The 19,407-nt window shown below is 43.6% G+C and overlaps 1 protein-coding gene across 2 annotated transcripts in view; it reads right to left on the reverse strand.

Annotated features, from left to right (window-relative positions):
- The window catches only part of LOC124035930 (protein kinase C-binding protein NELL1-like), a 467,070-nt gene that overhangs the window by 14,522 nt on the left and 433,141 nt on the right, over positions 1–19,407 (reverse strand). For both annotated transcript variants that reach the window (XM_046349864.1, XM_046349863.1), the window contains one exon: positions 7,818–8,011. In XM_046349864.1, coding sequence (XP_046205820.1) covers positions 7,818–8,011 — 194 coding nt within the window. The remainder of the gene's footprint in view (positions 1–7,817; positions 8,012–19,407) is intronic.

Consider the following 19,407-nt stretch of genomic DNA (forward strand, 5'->3'; position numbering starts at 1 on the left):
AAATCTCATTAAGTATCAGTTACATTTTTGTCATCTGAATAGATTTAGTCTAGTTATTGTCGAAGCAAAATTTGTCAACTAAAGGCCCTTTCATTTTAGTCACATTTAATTTATAGTAAACATAAACAATTGACTTCCGTGTGCACAAACATACATAGCCTTGTCCTGCATCACATCCTATTCTCTTCCTAACAGCATAAATATGACAAACATATATAAGAATAATATTATACAAGATATATCTGGCCATTGTTTTCCAAAACTAGAATGCGAGCTAATGACTGTTCTACCCATTGATGTTGTCGAATCACTAAACCTCGAGTCTGAATCAAGTCCCAAGCCCCCTTTCCCGAGTCCAAGTCAAGTCACGCATCCCTATGGTTGAAGTCCAAGTCCCAGTGCTCGAGTCCTGGTCCAAGTGCTCAAGTCTGAGTCACTGGCTCCACATGAACTCAAAATAACGTTATTTACCCAGTCAGATATAGCATAGTGGCAAGAGAAATTGTGTCAATTAATTGTTTTCTATGCCTTTTCCCTTTTTATGTGCAACCAAATGTTTGCATATAGGCTACTGATTTTACCAGGGTCACATTCAGTTGAAAAACATTATTGAACGTTGCAGATAGAAATCCATGAATAGAGACGATCTTATTCCTTATTCATCATGTCAGAGGCATGTTTGTTCTATATAGCATATTATTACATGAACGTTCCAAGCCGTTGCCTCCCGCCGAACGCGTTCCACGTTGTTAGCTATAGACAGCTAATGAGGTAACATGACTGTGTAGCCTAAACAAATGATTAATGGTCCGACGGCCCACGATATGTTTTATGAAAGCACAATAAAATAAAAAACTTTTGAATGGTAGCCAAAAGGCTAGAATCAAGCCATTTTCGGTGAGGAAAAAAGAGGGAGACTTGGCAACGGTGGCTACATAGTCTGTATATGAAATGCAGTGTGAAAAGTGGGAGGGTTGAGCGTGACTATAAATTCAAAGGCAGACTACTTTTCTATAGTCTACACTAAGTAGGGAAAAACATAGCTAGACTGCTGTTTTATTATTAAACTCAATTCTGCTATTGTTTTTTATTTCCTAAAGCTGCTTGTGTTTCTTAACCAGGCAAAGGTTAGAAAACTAGAAGGGTGGTGTGACTGGTTAGCTAAGGTGAAGCAAGGACCACCTGAGCGATGTGTATAATTGGAGGCGGAGCCGAGTCTGTCAGCCCACACACCTTGTATCAATCCAATTTATTTATAAAGCCCTTTTTACATCAGCAGATATCACCACTTCATTGCTCCAGACCAGCGCAAGGGGGAGTTAGAGCACTGATTATGCTTTTGGGTTCTACTGTTTCTCTGACTGACAATGAAACCTAAATAGAAACTGGTAATTGTGCACGACTTCAGTATTACTTACTAAAACTGTTGTTACACTAAGGTTTTAATTATTTTATTTTATTAGGATTATTTTGATATTGCTGTAGTACTCTAGCCCACTCCTGACCAGTCACATTGTACATTGCCTGAGTGGTGCAATGGTCTAAGACACTGCATAGAAGTGCAAGCTGTGGTGCTACAGACACTAGTTCAATACCCGTGCCGGCCTCGACTGGGAGACCCATGAGATGACAGTAGGTTTTTGATTTCCCTCCATCTAAAAACAAAACAGATTTATTTACAAATTAGTTATAATGTCTCACCCCATGTTCAAGAATGGCCTTTATCGCGCTCATTTTATGTTATCTGAAAACAAAATCATGTACAAAATAATTATTTTTTAAACAATGCGATTATTAGTAATTTATAATTATATAAAAGCCCCTTGGATATTCTCACAGATATATTATTAACCCTGTTATTAGCAGGACAATATATATTGGTCATGGCTCCTGAGTGGAGCACAATGGGATTGCCTTGCAATTCTCCAACTGTCTCCACTGCAAGCGCATGAGGTTCAAGGCACGGGGGCAGGGGCCACAGGATGGGCCGCAGAGCTGCGCACAGAAGACGGACCTAGTCCATGGGGAAGGGAGGAGGAGGAAGGGAGAGGGGGGCTGGACCCCCAACCCGCCACACTGGGTAGCACAGAGCAATACTAAAGGGGGGCACTAATAATGGAAACATTCCCGCTGTTATTAGTGCCAGTCTGCACGTTCAAACTAAACAATGTAACTAATAATGCCATCTTTATGCTTTCATTAATAAAATAATGATAAAAATAATCTTTCAAAATGACAATGTTTATTTAGTTATGGATCCATAATGAATTACTATGGGAATAAATATCACAAAATTACAGAAATATTGGAACAAAGTTGTCTAATGAAGGTAAACAAATTGTTGTTTACTGGAAAATACTCTTTCAAACACAGATGGTCACGTCGTACAGCGCCATTATGGCTATTAGCAGGTAGCTGGACAATAGACTTGCCTAGAAGGAGGGTAGGGGGAGAATTCTAGCGTCAAATGTATTTCTTAGTTAGGTTGGCCGTGATTGGTTGCAATTTCAGGTTAATCCACCAGAAATAACCGAAATAACCCTCAGAATATCGTTATACATCATCAAGTTGATGGCACAGTCATATAGCCCGGCACCTACATAAAGCTGAGTGACACACTCATTCATGGCTTTGGATCAAAATAAATAAGTACCAACATTCTTTCTGATAATTGTCATGCCTTGGTCTTAGTATTTTGTGTTTTCTTTCTTTATTTGGTCAGGCCAGGGTGTGACATGGGTTATTGTGGTGTGTTTTTTGTCTTGGGCTTTTGTGGGGTGTGTACGTAGTCTATGGCTGCCTGAGGCGGTTCTCAATCAGAGTCAGGTGATTATCATTGTCTCTGATTGGGAGCAATATTTAGGCAGCCATATTCTGTGAGTGTTTCGCGTGTGATTGTTCCTGTCTCTGTGTTTGTAGTCACAAGATATGCTGTATAGATTTTCGCGTTTCATTTGTTGTTTTGTATATATTAATGTTATTTCATGTATCGTATAATTTCCATTAAAGAACATGAGTAACCACCACACCGCATTTTGGTCCGACTCTCTTTCTACAGACGAACGCCGTTACAGAATCACCCACCACACCCGGACCGAGCAGCGTGGTGACAGGCAGCGACAGCAGAAGCAGCGAAAAGAGGAACGGACATGGGAGGAAACAGACAGGTGGGCGGTCGACCCAGAGAGAGTGCCGGAGCCCGCCTGGGATTCGCTGGAGCAGTGCGAAGAGGGTTATAGGAGAATGGAGTTGGAGAGACAAGCAAGGCGGCGCAAAAGGAAGCCCAAGAGTCAGCCCAAACAAATTATTGGGGGGGGCTCAGGGAGAGTGTGGCAGAGTCAGGGTTCAGACCTGAGCCAACTCCCCCTGTTTACCATAAGGAGCCATGGATGTTATCGGAGCTATCGGCAAAGCTGAGGGCTGAGTCTGAGAGGGTCGAGGAATTATTGGACAGAATGGAGGAGAGTGAACAGATGGGAGATGAGGAGACACTCGAGGAGTTGTTAATGGAATTGGAGGAGAGTGGAGAGAGAGAGAGCAGTTGATTTAGCGTAGTATGCAAGATAGTCGCCCGACAGAGCGTGTCGGGAATTTGATGGCACCTGTGTCAGCGCTCCATACTCGTCCTGAGGTGCGTGTTAGTCGGCTGGTGAAAATTGTGCCAGCCTCATGCACTAGGCCTCCTGTGTACCTACCTAACCTCGCACGTCCTGTGCCAGACCTGCTCTCATGCTCTCCAGTACACCTTCACAGTCCGGTCCATCCTGTGCCACCATCACACACCAGTCCTCCGGTGGCAGCTCCCTGCACCAGGCTTCCTGTGCGTGTCCTCGGTCCGGTACCACCAGTTCCAGCACCACGCACCAGGCCTTCAGTGCACCTCGCCTGTTCAGCGCAGCCAGCACTTTCCTCCTCTCCTGCGCTGCTGGAGTCTCCCGCCTGTTAGCGCAGCCAGAGCTTTCCTCCTTTCCTGCGCTGCCGGAGTCTCCCGAATGTTCAGCGATGCCAGAGCCTTCCTCCTCTACAACGCTGCTGAAGTCTCCTGCCTGTTCAGCGCAGCCTGAGCTGTCAGCCTGCATGGAACAGCCAGAGCTGTCAGCCTAGATGGAGCAGCCAGAGCTGCCAGTCTGCATAGAGCTGCTAGTCTGCATGGAGCAGCCTGAGCTGCCAGCCTGCATGGAGCAGCCAGAGCTGCCAGCCTGCATGGAGCAGCCAGAGCTGCCAGCCTGCATGGAGCAGCCAGCGCTGTCAGCCTGCATGGAGCAGCCAGAGCTGTCAGTCTGCATGGTGCAGCCAGGGCTGTCAGTCTGCATTGTGCAGCTAGGGCTGTCAGTCTGCATGGAGCAGCCAGGGCTTCCAGTCTGCATGGAGCAGCCAGAGCTGTCAGTCAACATGGAACAGCCAGATCTGCCAGTAAGCCAGACTCTTCCAGATCTGCCAGTCAGCCAGACTCTTCCAGATCTGCCAGTCAACCAGACTCTTCCAGATCTGCCAGCCAGCCAGGATCTGCCGGAGCCAACTACCTGCCTGAGCTTCCTCTCAATGCTGAGCTTCCTCTCAGTGCTGAGCTTCCTCTCAGTCCTGAGCTTCCTCTCAGTGCTGAGCTTCCTCTCAGTGCTGGGCTTCCTCTCAGTGCTGGGCTTCCCCTCAGTGCTGGGCTTCCCCTCAATGCTGGGCTTTCCCTCAGTGCTGGGCTTCCCCTCAGTGCTGGGCTTCCTCTCAGTGCTGAGCTGCCCCTCAGTCCCGAGCTGCCCCTCAGTCCCGAGCTGCCCCTCAGTCCCGAGCTGCGGTGAGGGTGGACTATCCCAGGACGCGAGGGGGAGGAACTAAGACATTTATGGAGTGGGATCCACGTCCCAAGCCGGAGCCGCCACCATGGACAGACGCCCACCCGGACCCTCCCTATGGTTTTGAGGTGCGTCCGGGGGTCCGCACCTTAGGGGGGGGGGGGGTTCTGTCATGCCTCGGTCTTAGTATTTTGTGTTTTTTTTATTTATTTGGTCAGGCCAGGGTGTGACATGGGTTATTGTGGTGTGTTTGTTGTCTTGGGCTTTTGTGGGGTGTGTACGTAGTCTATGGCTGCCTGAAGCGGTTCTCAATCAGAGTCAGGTGATTATCGTTGTCTCTGATTGGGAGCCATATTTAGGCAGCCATATTCTGTGAGTGTTTCGTGGGTGGTTGTTCCTGTCTCTGTTGTTGTAGTCACAAGATAGGCCGTATAGGTTTTCACGTTTTGTTTGTTGTTTTGTATATATTAATGTTATTTCATGTATCGTATAATTTCCATTAAAGAACATGAGTAACCACCACGCCACATTTTGGTCCGACTCTCTTTCTACAGACGAACGCTGTTACAATAATCTTTAATAAATAAATGTTTTGGTTATCCTGACCTGGACACCATGTACAGTGTTATAATAGCCCATTATATATACAATACCTTTACCAACACCTCTCTGTATTTTGATACTTTGTGCTTCAAATCCATTTGCTTCTAACTTCAATATGCTACTTAAATAAATAAGACCTACACCACTTTTAACAGCACATTACTCAACATGAGTGAGACTCATGTCGCCTACGGTAGGCCTACAATATATAGAAAATGAGGACGTGACTCACCGCCAATCTTTACATATAGAGGATTGAAGGATTCTAAATTAAAACCGAAAGCCGCCTCATCGGTCTCCCGGTGGCGGCCGGCAAGGCTATCAAACTGCACGGGGGACCCTACTCCCAGCGGTCACGTTGTACAGCGCCATATTTTCCCTTCCACCCTAATGGAAACCCAGAGGGTTTTTTCATTTTTTCTTGGAATAGAAACACCATAATATTAATCAAATTAATTAAGCAACATTTCTTAAAATCAGCCTCATATAGTATGTTCTTACAAAAAAGGTTTTCAATTCTCTATTACAGCCACAATTTGAAGGCTTGTAAATGCTTCTCAAAGATGCCCTCTGGTGGTCAAACTAGCACTAACTAGCATTAATTGTACCAGTGGTTGGCACTTAAATAAGGTGCATAGGATTCTGCGCCACCGTGCAAGCTGTACTGCAGTACATTGCAACTTTTAAAGGACGAATCACTTGGGCTGTGTTTGCTGGGTGTGAGGTGTCCTTTCCACTGATCAACATGACTGCGTGTGCATCTGTGCTGCTAATATTAATTGTGCTTATCACTGAAAAGCTCCAAATCTCTCCAAAAATGATTGTCCAGTCCATTTTAGTAGTCAGATTTTAGTCGCATAGTAAATTTAGTCTCGTTTCAGTTAACTGAAATTAATGTATTATTTGTTGTTGCTTAGTTATATATATTTTCTGGGTCTATTTAGTCAGTTATAGTCTCGACAATTGCCACTGAAAAATGGGTGTTTGACGAATATTTTAGTCACTATTTTTATTGACGAAATTAACACTGTAATTAAGGCTGCAGTGCAGGCGCTTTCTAACCCTACATTTACAAATAACAACAACTCCATTCAGAGTATTTAGGAGCAGCCTATCTGTTGGCTCTTGGTCGTTGTAGCCTATCCTTCTCCTTTAACTTTTCATTCCGTCATTTTAATTCCATCTTTAATTGATTAGATATTTCCTAACTATTGCCACACACAGAGGCTCTATGACTATAGCCTATTGCCTGATTTATGACTGGCCAACAACGACAACAAGTCACATGTGCCACTCTCGTGAAAAGCAAGAGCATCAGCATAAATAATAAAAAACCTCACTCTCTACTGCAGCAGTCCCGTTCGGGTCTGCAAGGGTCCTTCCAGACAAGTCAGTTACAATTACACATACCCGAGAATCGTGACAACCATATCAGATCCAACCCGTGACATTATTTAGAATTCTGGATCCGGACCCGCTCGTGAACTCCTCTACAGTACACGCCTCCCAACTGTACTGGGACCTGATAAAACCAGGGTGTCAAACTAATTTAGCAAACAATAGACCTCGATCCATCACTTTTGGAATTGTTTATGCTTCCTGACTGTCTAGTTTTTAGCTGACTGTTAGCAAGCTGGACAGAGTAAAGACGTTATAAATGTAGGTCTATCTTCATTTCTTCTCAGTTCCAATTTTGTTTTAGTCATTTTAATGTTGATTAAGATTGTCATCGTCCCTCGCCTGAAAAGACAACAGCAAAGAGTTTGAGTGTATGTGTGTGTGTGACAGAGTAGAAGTGTGTGTCATTCTCTGTGTTTTTTCACTGTCTTGACTTTATGAGGTAAGTGTGTGTGATGTTACAGTGGGAACCCAGATGTGAGTGTGTATGCAGATGGTTGTTTCATCTATGTGACTGTGGATGTCTCTCTATATTTTCTTGCTTTGTTCCTGTTTACTAGGTAGTAACCACTAACAAAGTAGTTGTGAGGTGGAGATGGGTGTATGTCAGAAAAGCTATATGTTGTATGTGTGTGTACACATGCATGCATGTGTTTGTGTTAACACAGTGATGTGTTAAGGTGTGTTAATGTGAGTGCATTCTTGGATGAGCGTTGGCTCACATGTAGGTATGGTGTGTGTGTGTGTGTGTGTGTGTGTGTGTGTGTGTGTGTGTGTGTGTGTGTGTGTGTGTGTGTGTGTGTGTGTGTGTGTGTGTGTGTGTGTGTGTGTGTGTGTGTGTGTGTGTGTGTGTGTGTGTGTGTGTGTGTGTGTGTGTGTGTGCAGAAGCAGAGGGAGCAGAATGTGTTTTGGGAAAGGGGAAAGGGGGATACCTAGACCAGTTGTACAACTGAATGCCTTCAACTGAAATGTATCCTTCACATTCAACCCAATCCCTCTGAATCAGAGAGGTGTGGGGGGCTGCCCTACCTTGCAGGAGCAGAGGGAGCAGCGGTCCAGGCTGAGGTTCCACTCCTGTCCGTTGTGCTTGAGGCCCTCCTCGTGAAGACAGTCTCCACTACAAGCCGGTCCAGATGTGCACAGACAGTCAAACCCACCCGGAAGGTTCACACACACACTGTCGTTCCAGCAGGTGTGTGTCTGTGTGGCACACTCATCAACGTCTGAAACGGAGAATAGCTGTTTTAGCTATCAAAAACAAGAATGTGTGACTTTTTCGCTACACCATTTCCCCCTTTACTTTATCTCCTACCTGTTCTTTCAGTGTTTAGTTTAGATGTTGCAAAAGCACAGGAGTGTGCCCAGAGACCGAGCATATCAACATGAATTAAACCCTGCAACAATATTACAATATACGGAATGTACCTGAAATCTTCAAAGGAAAAAAAAAAGTGAAAATGTATTTCTTTTTAGCACCTTAACTACTAATTGCATTTTACCCAGTGACACCAGCGGCAGAGAGAAGAGAGAAAAAAGGTACGCTCTGACTGGAATTTTTGTAAGTGGGACACATTATTTGCATAAACTAAATTAAATGATATTGACGTCAGGGAGAGACACATACTGTAAAACATTTCATGGTGTTTCAACTAATTACTATTAAATAACTGGTTCCACGGCCTTTTTTTGTTTACTACATTTTTCTGTCAGTGACAAACCTGAATTTAAATGTTTAAGTTGGTCCAAACTTAGCTCCAATTTAAAATGGCATGTTTTCTCAAATGATTTCATATGTCTATTCAACTAGAAAAAAAGTATTTTTATTTCTTAACGAAAAAAGCCCGTTGAACTAGTTAATGATTAATTATACATGTCTTACTAAAATTAACTTGTTCACTAAATTAAAATAATCAAAAGAAAACAGACAAATGACAACACAGATCAAATATTATTTTCATCAACTTGTATTTTGCAACATGCCATTAATAATTATCAGGCAACACTATAAGAAAATGATTCTCAGGATGATAAAAAGTCAGGTGCTTCAATAAATAAATGTACAATTCATTTTGCTATAAGCTAAAATCACATTCAAATAACATGGCCGCAAAACATTCTAGTATTAGGCTAGACTTAACCTAATGAGTCCCACCCCGGTGTAATTTTGGAGTTCCCTCTGGGACTGGGGCTTGTTTGAAACAAAAATGTATGGAGAGTCATAATGGTTTGAGCTACAAACTATTAAAAGCTATCTAGGAAAAGCTAAGACTCTCGTGAACATGCACATGTGTAACATGTTTTGCTCTATTAGGCTCACAAGCTACACAAGAGTCATTAGGAGCTAAGGGGTTATTCTACATATATCATTGGAAATCCCAGAACATGTCTATAATACTGTAATAAGCTCACATAGTGGTCAGAAACTCCAAAGAGTTGTCACTGACTATTGGATATTCATTTTCTTGTACTTATAGCATCCACATAAGTTAATTTTTTTGTTTTGCTTTGGCAGACTTTTTAAAATAAAATGTGTCAATAAAACTCATGAATGTAACTTTTAACCGCTGAAATGTAGTGTCCCTTAATTAGGGGACCTTCAATACATTTCTAATTCAATGTAATCTAAAATAAGAAAACACAGCCCCTATCTGTGAGAGCTGAGGATCTTTGTTTTCCAGCTGTGTCATACTATCTTTGGTGTGACTTGGTACCATATATGTGCATATGCCATTAATTAAAGTGGGGAAGGATCTGAACGAAAGTTTACTTAATTTCTACCAGCATGTCACATGTGCAACCAGAGGGGAAAATACTCTGGACCACATTTACTTCACACACAGAGACGCATACAAAGCTTTCCCTCACCCTCCATTTGGCAAATCTGACCATAATTATATCCTCCTGATTCCTGCTTACAAGCAAAATCTAAATCAGGAAGTACCAGTGACTCGTTAAATATGCAAGTGGTCAGATGACACGAATGCTACGCAACAGGACAGTTTTGCTAGCACAGACTGGAATATGTTCATCCAACCGGGATTCATCCAACCAATAAGTGCATCGACGATGTCATCCCCACAATGACCGTATGTACATTTCCCAACCAGAAGCCATGGATTACAGGCAACATCCGCACTGAGCTAAAGGCTAGAGCTGCTGCTTTCAAGGAGCGGGACACTAATTCGGACGCTTATAAGAAATCACGCTGTGCCCTCAGACGAACCATCATATAGGCAAAGCGTTAATACAGGACTAAGACTGAATCCTACTACACCGGCTCTGGCAGGGATTGAAAACTATTACGGACTACAAAGGGAAACCCAGCTGTAAGCTGCCCAGTTACGCGAGCCTGTCAGAAGAGATAAATGCCTTTTATGCTCGCTTTGAGATAAGCAACACTGAAGCATGCATGAGAGCACCAGATGTTCCGGACTGTGTGATCGCACTCTCCTTAGCCAATGTCAGCAAGACCTTTAAACAAGTCAACATTCACAAAGCTGCGGGGTCAGACGGATTACCAGGACGTGTACTCAAAGCATGCGTGCACCAACTGGCAAGTGTCTTAATATAATTTTTGCAGTGTAAACAATGGGAAGATTGCGGGCTTGTCAAATCAAATCAAATTGTATTCGTCACATACACATGGTTAGCAGATGTTAATGCGAGTGTAGCGAAATGCTTGTGCTTCTAGTTCCGACAATGCAGTAATAACCAACAAGTAATCTAACTAACAATTCCAAAACTACTGTCTTATACACAGTGTAAGGGGATAAAGAATATGTACATAAAGATATATGAATGAGTGATGGTACAGAGCAGCATAGGCAAGATACAGTAGATGGTATCGAGTACAGTATATACATATGAGATGAGTATGTAAACAAAGTGGCATAGTTAAAGTGGCTAGTGATACATGTATTACATAAGGATGCAGTAGATGATATAGAGTACAGTATATACGTATGCATATGAGATGAATAATGTAGGGTATGTAACATTATATTAGGTAGCATTGTTTAAAGTGGCTAGTGATATATTTTACATCATTTCCCATCAATTCCCATAATTAAAGTGGCTGGAGTTGAGTCAGTGTCAGTGTGTTGGCAGCAGCCACTCAATGTTAGTGGTGGCTGTTTAACAGTCTGATGGCCTTGAGATAGAAGCTGTTTTTCAGTCTCTCGGTCCCAGCTTTGATGCACCTGTACTGACCTCACCTTCTGGATGATAGCGGGGTGAACAGGCAGTGGCTCGGGTGGTTGTTGTCCTTGATGATCTTTATGGCCTTCCTGTAACATCGGGTGGTGTAGGTGTCCTGGAGGGCAGGTAGTTTGCCCCCGGTGATGCGTTATGCAGACCTCACTACCCTCTGGAGAGCCTTACGGTTGTGGGCGGAGCAGTTGCTTATTAGGCTTATTCAATGTGTAATAGTAGTGGAATTACCCCATTTGGACACTTTGGAGATACTTGGACACCCCACTGTTTGAGAGAGGTCGATATTGTAGAAAATGTGTTTGTATAGTGACCTAAAAAAATATTGATTTGTGTGATAATTGTAATGCTTTTGGTCATGTATCAAGTGTTTGCAGAAAGGAGAAACTGTGATGTCCAAGTTGTGGAAAAGATCATAGTATGTATTATAAAGGTGATGAATATGTGACATGTTGAAATTGCGGTGGGAACCATGAAGTAACATCTTTCGAATGCCCCACAAGGGGGAAAGAAAATGAGGTGGCCAAAGTCAAGGCTGTACAGAGCATTTCATATGCAGCAGTTGTGAAATGGGTTGAGGGTTTGAATGATGCACCAGAGGAGTTCATGATGGTGGATAGGCCTACATTACAGGCTGCAGAGGTTGCCTTTCACCAGCAGGATCCTAACATTTAAAAGGTTCTTAACCTTAGGTGGACTTTGTATCCTTTATTGCTATGGTAATTAATGGCACTGCCAAGGTGGAGAGAAGGTCCAGGAAGATAGAAATCATAGTAAATGTGGCGGAGCGCTTCCTGGGGGTGAAAGATTTCTCAGCGAAGGAGTTACATGGAATATTGGCACAAGCCATATCACCCTCTCAGGTCCTAGAGCCTGAGAAGGGAGATGTGGAGAAGAAGGAAGAAGTGGGAGTTTTGTTTGTTTTGGCAATGTACTATTTTCATTGGGGTGGATTCATTTCACTATTATGTTTGGGTATATGTTTGGTTTCAATCAGTCCAGTTGGTGGTGGCAATACACATTTTTAGGTTGTAGTCTGCCATAAAACCCGCAGAAGAAGAAGACAACCCCATAGTCATGATGGCTGCACCTGACAGTTGCACATTTTTCACACCCTCTTAAGCTTTAGCCCCACCCATCTCTTTAAGGGTTGATCTGAGCGTTCTGTACTAACTTGCCAGCTACTTGCAGACATCTAAGAGAGAGAGAACCGCTCACTGAACATTATTCGCCCTAGCAGAGCTGGTTAGGCTGTTATGTTATCCAGAGTGTTGGGTGACTGCAACTGTGCTGTCAGATTGTCTGTTTGTAAATTCAGAGAGTTTCACATTCAGAGTGCACACTGGACACTCTGGCAAAAAAGTACCTTACTGGCTAACATTGGCTAGCTACTCCCAGACATATAATGAGAGAACACCCCACTCTGACTATTTTACTCACTCTAGCAGAGCTGGTTAGGCTGTTTTCATGTTATCCAGAGCGTTGGTGACTGTAACTGTGCTGCTGGCAACAATTAAATTGCGCTTTGTTGCCGACATTTACTGACACTGGACATATTCAACCGGTGTTGAGCGTTCAAAAATGTATCAGTTATTTTGCACTCTGGCACAATCAGACGAGAGTCTTTTGTTAAGAAATGTAGCTAGATAGCTTGCTAGGTAAACAATGAATCCCAACGCATGACGTAATGTTAGTTAGCGAGCTAGCCAGCTAACGTTAGCTAACTATCTAACAGTAACTTTAACTTGTAAAAAAAACGTTGTCAAAATTTGAAAAGGTAGCAAGCTAGACTATTTTACCCCTGGTCTGAAATCGGAGTAGATAGCCAGTGCAAATTTACCAGCTAGTACGTCTATCAACAGCTGCAGTGACATTCTATTGAACTGGATATTTGCCGAGTGGAGTCTTTTTTTTAAAGACATAAAGCTATCTAGCTAGCTAAACAAAGGACCACAATCACAACTCATGACGTTACTACCCTGCATGAATCTGCAGGCAGCTAACCAACCAGGTTCTATGGCTATAGCAAATGTGTCTGAGATACAAAGAGTAAGATCATACACATAATGTTAGCTAGCGACCCATCCAGCTAACAGTACACTTGAAATTAAACCATTTTCTTTCAAAATTCAAAAGTGTAACTTCTGAAGATCTTACACGTGATACATCATGGTTGGATGCGTCTCCTCTCTGATGCCATTTATGGTTTCCCTTAGTTTGAATATGTAATCCAGACAGGTGTTTTCTCCATCTCCTTAGCTATCATACTTGAATTTCACTAATTTCAAACTCGGTCCTACAGAAAAAGGAAAACATACACATAATGTTCGCTAGCGAGCCAACCAGCTAATGTTAGCTAGCTAACAGTACACTTTAACTTGGCATTAGGTTTATGCATTTTTATTACGTGATACATTTAATTTAAAAAGCAGCATTCGACACGGTTACCTAAACATACCGACCAGCTGCAATAGACAGAAGTGTGCTATATGGCAGACCAATCCAAACTCATCTCTTGGCATGTCCAGCCCACTCATTATCTCAGCCAATCATGGCTAACGGAAAGGTTGCTCACTTTCTGTAGCTAAACCAAGTAGGCTCATAATTTTTTTTTTGTATTTACAGATGGTATACAAGTTTGATATTAAGGCACATAAAAGTTCACGTGTTCGACAAGGCATTTCTGCCAAAAACGCAAAAACGCAAAAGCAGCTCTACTGTGAAGTCGTGACTTGTGACATATGCCTAGTTTCCTGAATCAGGTCACAAATAGTTAAAGTTAAAATAAATAAACATAAATATACAGATTTGAATTACAATGGTGTTTGTTCTTTACTGATTGCCCTTTTCTCGTGGCAGCAGGTCACAAAATATTGCTGCTGTGATAGCACACTGTTGTATTTACATTTTACATTACATTACATTTAAGTCATTTAGCAGACGCTCTTATCCAGAGCGACTTACAAATTGGTATTTCACACAATAGATATAGGAGTTTATCAAAATTGTATTTGTTTTTACATTTTTTGTGGGTCTGTGTAATCTGAGAGAAATATGTGTCTCTAATATGGTCATACATTGGGCAGGAGGTTAGGAAGTGCAACTCAGTTTCCACCTCATTTTGCGGGTAGTGTGCACATAGCCTGTCTTCTCTCGAGAGCCAGTTTGCCTTTGGCGGCCTTTCTCAGTAGGAAGGCTATGCTCACTGAGACTGTACATAGTCAAAGATTTCCTTAATACTGGGTCAGTCACAGTGGTCAGGAATTCTGCCACTGTGTAATCTCTGTTTAGGGCCAAATTACATTCTAGTTTTCCCGTTTTTTTTGGTAAATTCCTTCCAATGTGTCGAGTAAATATATTTTTGTTTTCTCATGATCTGGGTGGGTCTAATTGTGTTGCTGTCCTGGGGCTCTGTGGGGTCTGTTTGTGAACAGCGCCCCACAGAACCAGCTTACTTAGGGGGCTCTTCTGTAGGTGATGGCTTTGTTATGGAAGGTTTGAGAATCGCTTCCGTTTAGGTGGTTGTAGAATTTAACGTCTCTTTTCTGGATTTTGATAATTAGCAGGTATTATTATTTGGTGTTGTACGCATAGGACATTTTTGCAGAATTCTGCATGTAGAGTTTCAATTTGGTATTTGTCCAATTTTGTATTTTATTGGTTGGTGAGCGGACCCCAGACCTCACAACCATGAAGGGCAATGAGTTCTATAACTGATTCAAGTATTTTTAGCCAGATCCTAATTGGTATGTTGAATTTTATGTTCCTTTTGATGGCATTGAAGGCACTTCTTGCCTTGTCGCTCAGATCGTTCACAACTTTGTGGAAGTTACCTGTGGCGCTGATGTTTAGGTATGTATATTTTTTGGTTTGCTCTAGGGCAACGGTGTCTAGATTGAAAGGTCCTGGCAACTGGACCTTTTTGGGACACCATTATTTTTGTCTTACTGAGATTCTGTCAGGGCCCAGGTCTGTGCAGAAGATCTAGGTGCTGTACACCCTCCTTGGTTCGGGACAGAAGCAACAGATCATCAGCAAATGACAGAAAGCCTAGTGGTTAGAGCTTTGGGACAGAAACCAAAAGGTTGCTAGATTGATTCCCGAGCTGACAAGGTAAATATCTGTCGTTCTGCCCCTGAACAAGGCAGTTAACCCACTGTTACTAGGCCATCATTGTAAATAAGAATTTGTTCTTAACTGACTTGCCTAGTTATTTAAAGGTAAAAAAAATAAAATAAAAACATTTGACTTCAGATTCTAGTAGGGTGAGGCCAGGTGCTTTTTGTGGGTCTGTGTAATCTGAGGGAAATATGTGTCTCTAATATGGTCATACACTTAAGCTGCATCCATGTCTCACCCCCTGGTCCTATGTAAAGAAATGTGTGTTTTTTGCCAATGATAACCGCATACTTGTAGTTGGTGGAAATGGATTTTATAATGTTTTAAGTTCCCCCCCCCACCCCAACCCCAACATCACTTTCCATCAATTTGTTTAGCAGGCCATCATGCCACATTGAGTCTAAAACCTTTTTGAAATCAACAAAGCATGAGAAGACTTTGCCTTTGTTTGCTTGTAAGTTAGGGTGTGCAGGGTGAATACTTGGTCTTGTCATACGGTAGTTTGATAAAAAGCCAAATTGACATTTTCTCAGTACTTTGTTTTCACTGAGGAAATGTACGAGTCTGCTGTTAAATGACTTAAATGTTAATGATAATTCAGAGGATTTTCCCAAGGTTGCTGTTGAAGCAAATCCCACCGTAGTTATTGGGATCAAGTTTGTCTCCACTTGCGGATTGGGGTGATCAGTCCTTGGTTCCAAATATTTGGGAAGGAGGGAATGCTGTCACCTCCAGGTAGGTCTTTGTCCCAGTGTGCTGAAGGTGTCAGGTTCTTGTCCAGTTTTAGCATTTAGGTCACCAAAGACTAGAACATGTCCCTGAGCGTGGAAATGGTTGATCTCCCCCTCTAGGATGGAGAAGCTGTCATCATTAAAATATGGGGATTCTATTGAGGGGATATATGAGGAAATTTTCCACTGTTGAGATAATTTACTTTTTAATTTCTAGCCAGATGTAAAATGTTCCTGTTTAGACTAATTTAATAGAGTGGGTTAGGTCTGCTCTATACCAAAATAGCACACCCCGTGAGACTCTTCCCTGTTTCACACTTGGTAGTATGGTGGATGGGACTACCAGCACTCTAACCCAGAGGAAAACAAGTTGGTCCGTCTCCTTTATACCATGTTTCTTGTAGGATGACAATGTCTGTCTCTATTGATGGTTCAAGCTCTACTACTCTACAAAGGCCCCACTCCTCTACCACTACCCCCACTGCAGGCCCTGGCTCAACTCCCCTCTCAGCCGGTTCACCTAGAGGTGCGGGGTCAGGGAGGACACCTAGGCCTCAACAGAGAAGAGTGAGGAACAGAGGTAGGAGCACTGGAACCAGCACAACAGAGGGAAGTGAACCTGAGGACAGATGGCGACAGGTAGCATTGTGGTTAGAGCTTTGGGCCAGTAACCAAAAGGTTGCTGGATCGAATCCCCAAGCTGACAAGGTAAAAATCTGTCATTCTGCCCCTGAGCAAGGCAGTTAACCCACTGTTCCCTGGCCGCTGAAGATGTGGATGTTGATTAAGGCAGTCCTCCGCTCCTGTCTAATTCAGAGGGGTTGGGTTAAATGCAGACAAAATATTTTAGTTGAAGGCATTCACTTGTACAACTGACTAGGTATCCCCGATTCAGTCATTCAGGATTATGTGGAGCCAGTACCACCCAGGTTCATGTGGATGTCCATTGGATGTCCCCTGACACCACCACAATGTTTGAGAGAGGTTGATATTGTAGAAATTCAGTTTTATAGTGACCAATAACTTTTAGGCTTATTCAATGTGTAATAGTAGTGGAATTACCCCATTTGGACACTTTGGAGATACTTGGATGTCCTCCGATAACACCCCACTGTTTGAGAGAGGTCGATATTGTAGAAAATGTGTTTGTATAGTCATCAATATCTTTTAGGCATATTCAATGTGTAATAGCAGTGGAATTACCTAACGTACATACTTAGCACACTTTGGAAAGGTTGAGGGGACACTTGGAGATGTCCCTTGACCGCACCCTTACTAGAACATCTGTAAAGTTCTACCTGTTGTGTTTTATCAATCCCATTTTTCCCTGAAGTGTTTGACTTGTTGTGGAAGCCATCTGATGTGTTTCCAGCTCTATTCATCAATAATTGACGTATAGCTTGTCCATGAAAGTCGACTTTCAAAATCAAAATAAAACTGTTAGTTTGTGTGCTTGCTCATGTGATCTGAATTGTGCCAATTCCTATCTATGTTCTGACCATTTCCTCATCTCCCAGGTGTTTCCTTTCCAATGACACCAAGTTTACGAATGTCCTTATCATATATCTGCTCATTAAAAGCAGTTACTTTTGGGTATGTCTATTAAGGCAGAAATGTTCATTTTTGACATTACATTTGTGTTCTTGTAGCCCTGGTTATGCAGAAAAGAAATGGTAAAACACTTCATTATGGGGCTAATATAAGAGCTGGACATGCAGATAAATGAAATGCCAATTTTTGCTGGGGTCTCGGGACTGATAGGGTTAAGTCAACACAAACCTGTGTATTAAGCCATATACATGAACACAGTGCAAACATTCTCACATTGGGGCAATGAAAATAATGGTATATCCTGAAAAGATATGTTTCTGATTCAACACTACTCTAGTGGACCTCCACTAATACACCTTCATCAGCAGCATACATCGAACATCAGTTAAATTGTGACAATGTCACACACACCTAGTCCCGCGTGACAGAATCCCGCACCCAAACATGGAATCAGCAGGAGCAGCCGCATCTCCTCTCCCATCGATGGAGGAAAGGGTCCTCCATCATACCAGCGTTCTCCATAGGATTGGTTCGGCCATGGACCAAATGATGGAGAGGATGGATCGATGGGAGAGGAGTGGCCTTCCCACCTCATCTCCAGCACCCCCTCCTCCAGCACCTCCTGTTCCTGCTACCACATCTGGCTCCGGGGCTCTTCGGCTGACGCTCCCACGGGAGTATGATGGAACGGCGGCGGGGTGCCAGGGTTTCCTTCTACAACTGGAACTGTACCTGGCTACCGTGCGTCCTGCTCCCTCCGGAGAGGAGAGCGTGAGCACCCTCGTCTCCTGTTTGACTGGGCGAGCTCTCGAGTGGGCCAACGCAGTGTGGAATGGTCCCGACTCGGCGAGGGATCATTACCCCGAGTTCACCCGCCGATTCCGAGCTGTGTTTGACCATCCACCAGAGGGTCGTGCGGCGGGTGAACGGCTGTTCCACCTGCTTCAGGAGACGAGGAGCGCGCAGGACTTTGCCCTGGAGTTCAGGACCTTGGCCGCAGGAGCAGGGTGGAACGACAGGGCCCTGATAGATAATTTCAGATGCAGTCTCAGGGAGGACGTCCGCAGGGAGCTAGCATGTCGGGACACCACCCTCACCCTGGATGAACTCATTGACATGGCTATCCGTCTCGACAACCTGCTGGCTGCATGCAGGCGTTCGGATCAGGTCCTGTCGTTTGGTGGCTGGTCCCCTGCAAGAAGGTGAGGTGCCTGAGGTCCCAACGCCCCCTCTGGACATTGAGGGGTCCCCGGCGTACACAGTCCGTGGTATTCTGGATTCGAGATGCCGGGTGAGGGGCCTACAGTACCTCGTGGACTGGGAGGGGTACGGTCCGGAGGAGAGATGCTGGGTTCCGGTGGAAGACATTTTGGACCCTTCTCTCCTGAGACATTTCCACCACCTCCACCCGGATTGCCAGACGCCTCGTCCTCCGGGTCGTCCTCAAAGCCGGTGGCGGCGCAGTGCGGGAGCCGCGCATCAGGGGGGGGAGGGTACTGTCACGACTTCCACTGAAGTTGGCTCCCCTGCCTGTTCGGGCGGTGCTCGGCGGTCGTCGTCACCGTCCTACTAGCCGCTACCGATCCCTTTTTCGTTTGTCTGTTAGTTTTGTCTTATTAGTTTCACCTGTGTGTATTTTGGTTTAATTAGCTTCCCTATATGTAGTAGTTAGACCCGCCCTTGTTTTGTGCGGGATTGTCTTTTGTTACGTGTGTAGATATTAGTTCGTGGTGTATTTTATTTTCTATACTGGACACCCTGTGGTTTTGGGTTGTCTGGTATAGTGTCCTGCGCCCTGTATTGTGTTGGGCTTATCCGTTTGGTGTGCAATTGGTGTGCAATAGTAAAGCACTTTTACTCCGTTACTCTCTCTCTGCGTCTGATTCCTGCACACACACCTAGTCCCGCGTGACAATGTAGTTCATTCTGAATTTAACAGCATAAACCTAGACAAACAACTGTTTGGTCTTCTGAAATATATTCTTTGAGATCAACAACAGTAAAGACGT

The sequence above is a fragment of the Oncorhynchus gorbuscha genome, linkage group LG05, assembly GCF_021184085.1.
Source record: "Oncorhynchus gorbuscha isolate QuinsamMale2020 ecotype Even-year linkage group LG05, OgorEven_v1.0, whole genome shotgun sequence".
NCBI classification, from domain to species: Eukaryota; Metazoa; Chordata; class Actinopteri; order Salmoniformes; family Salmonidae; genus Oncorhynchus; species Oncorhynchus gorbuscha.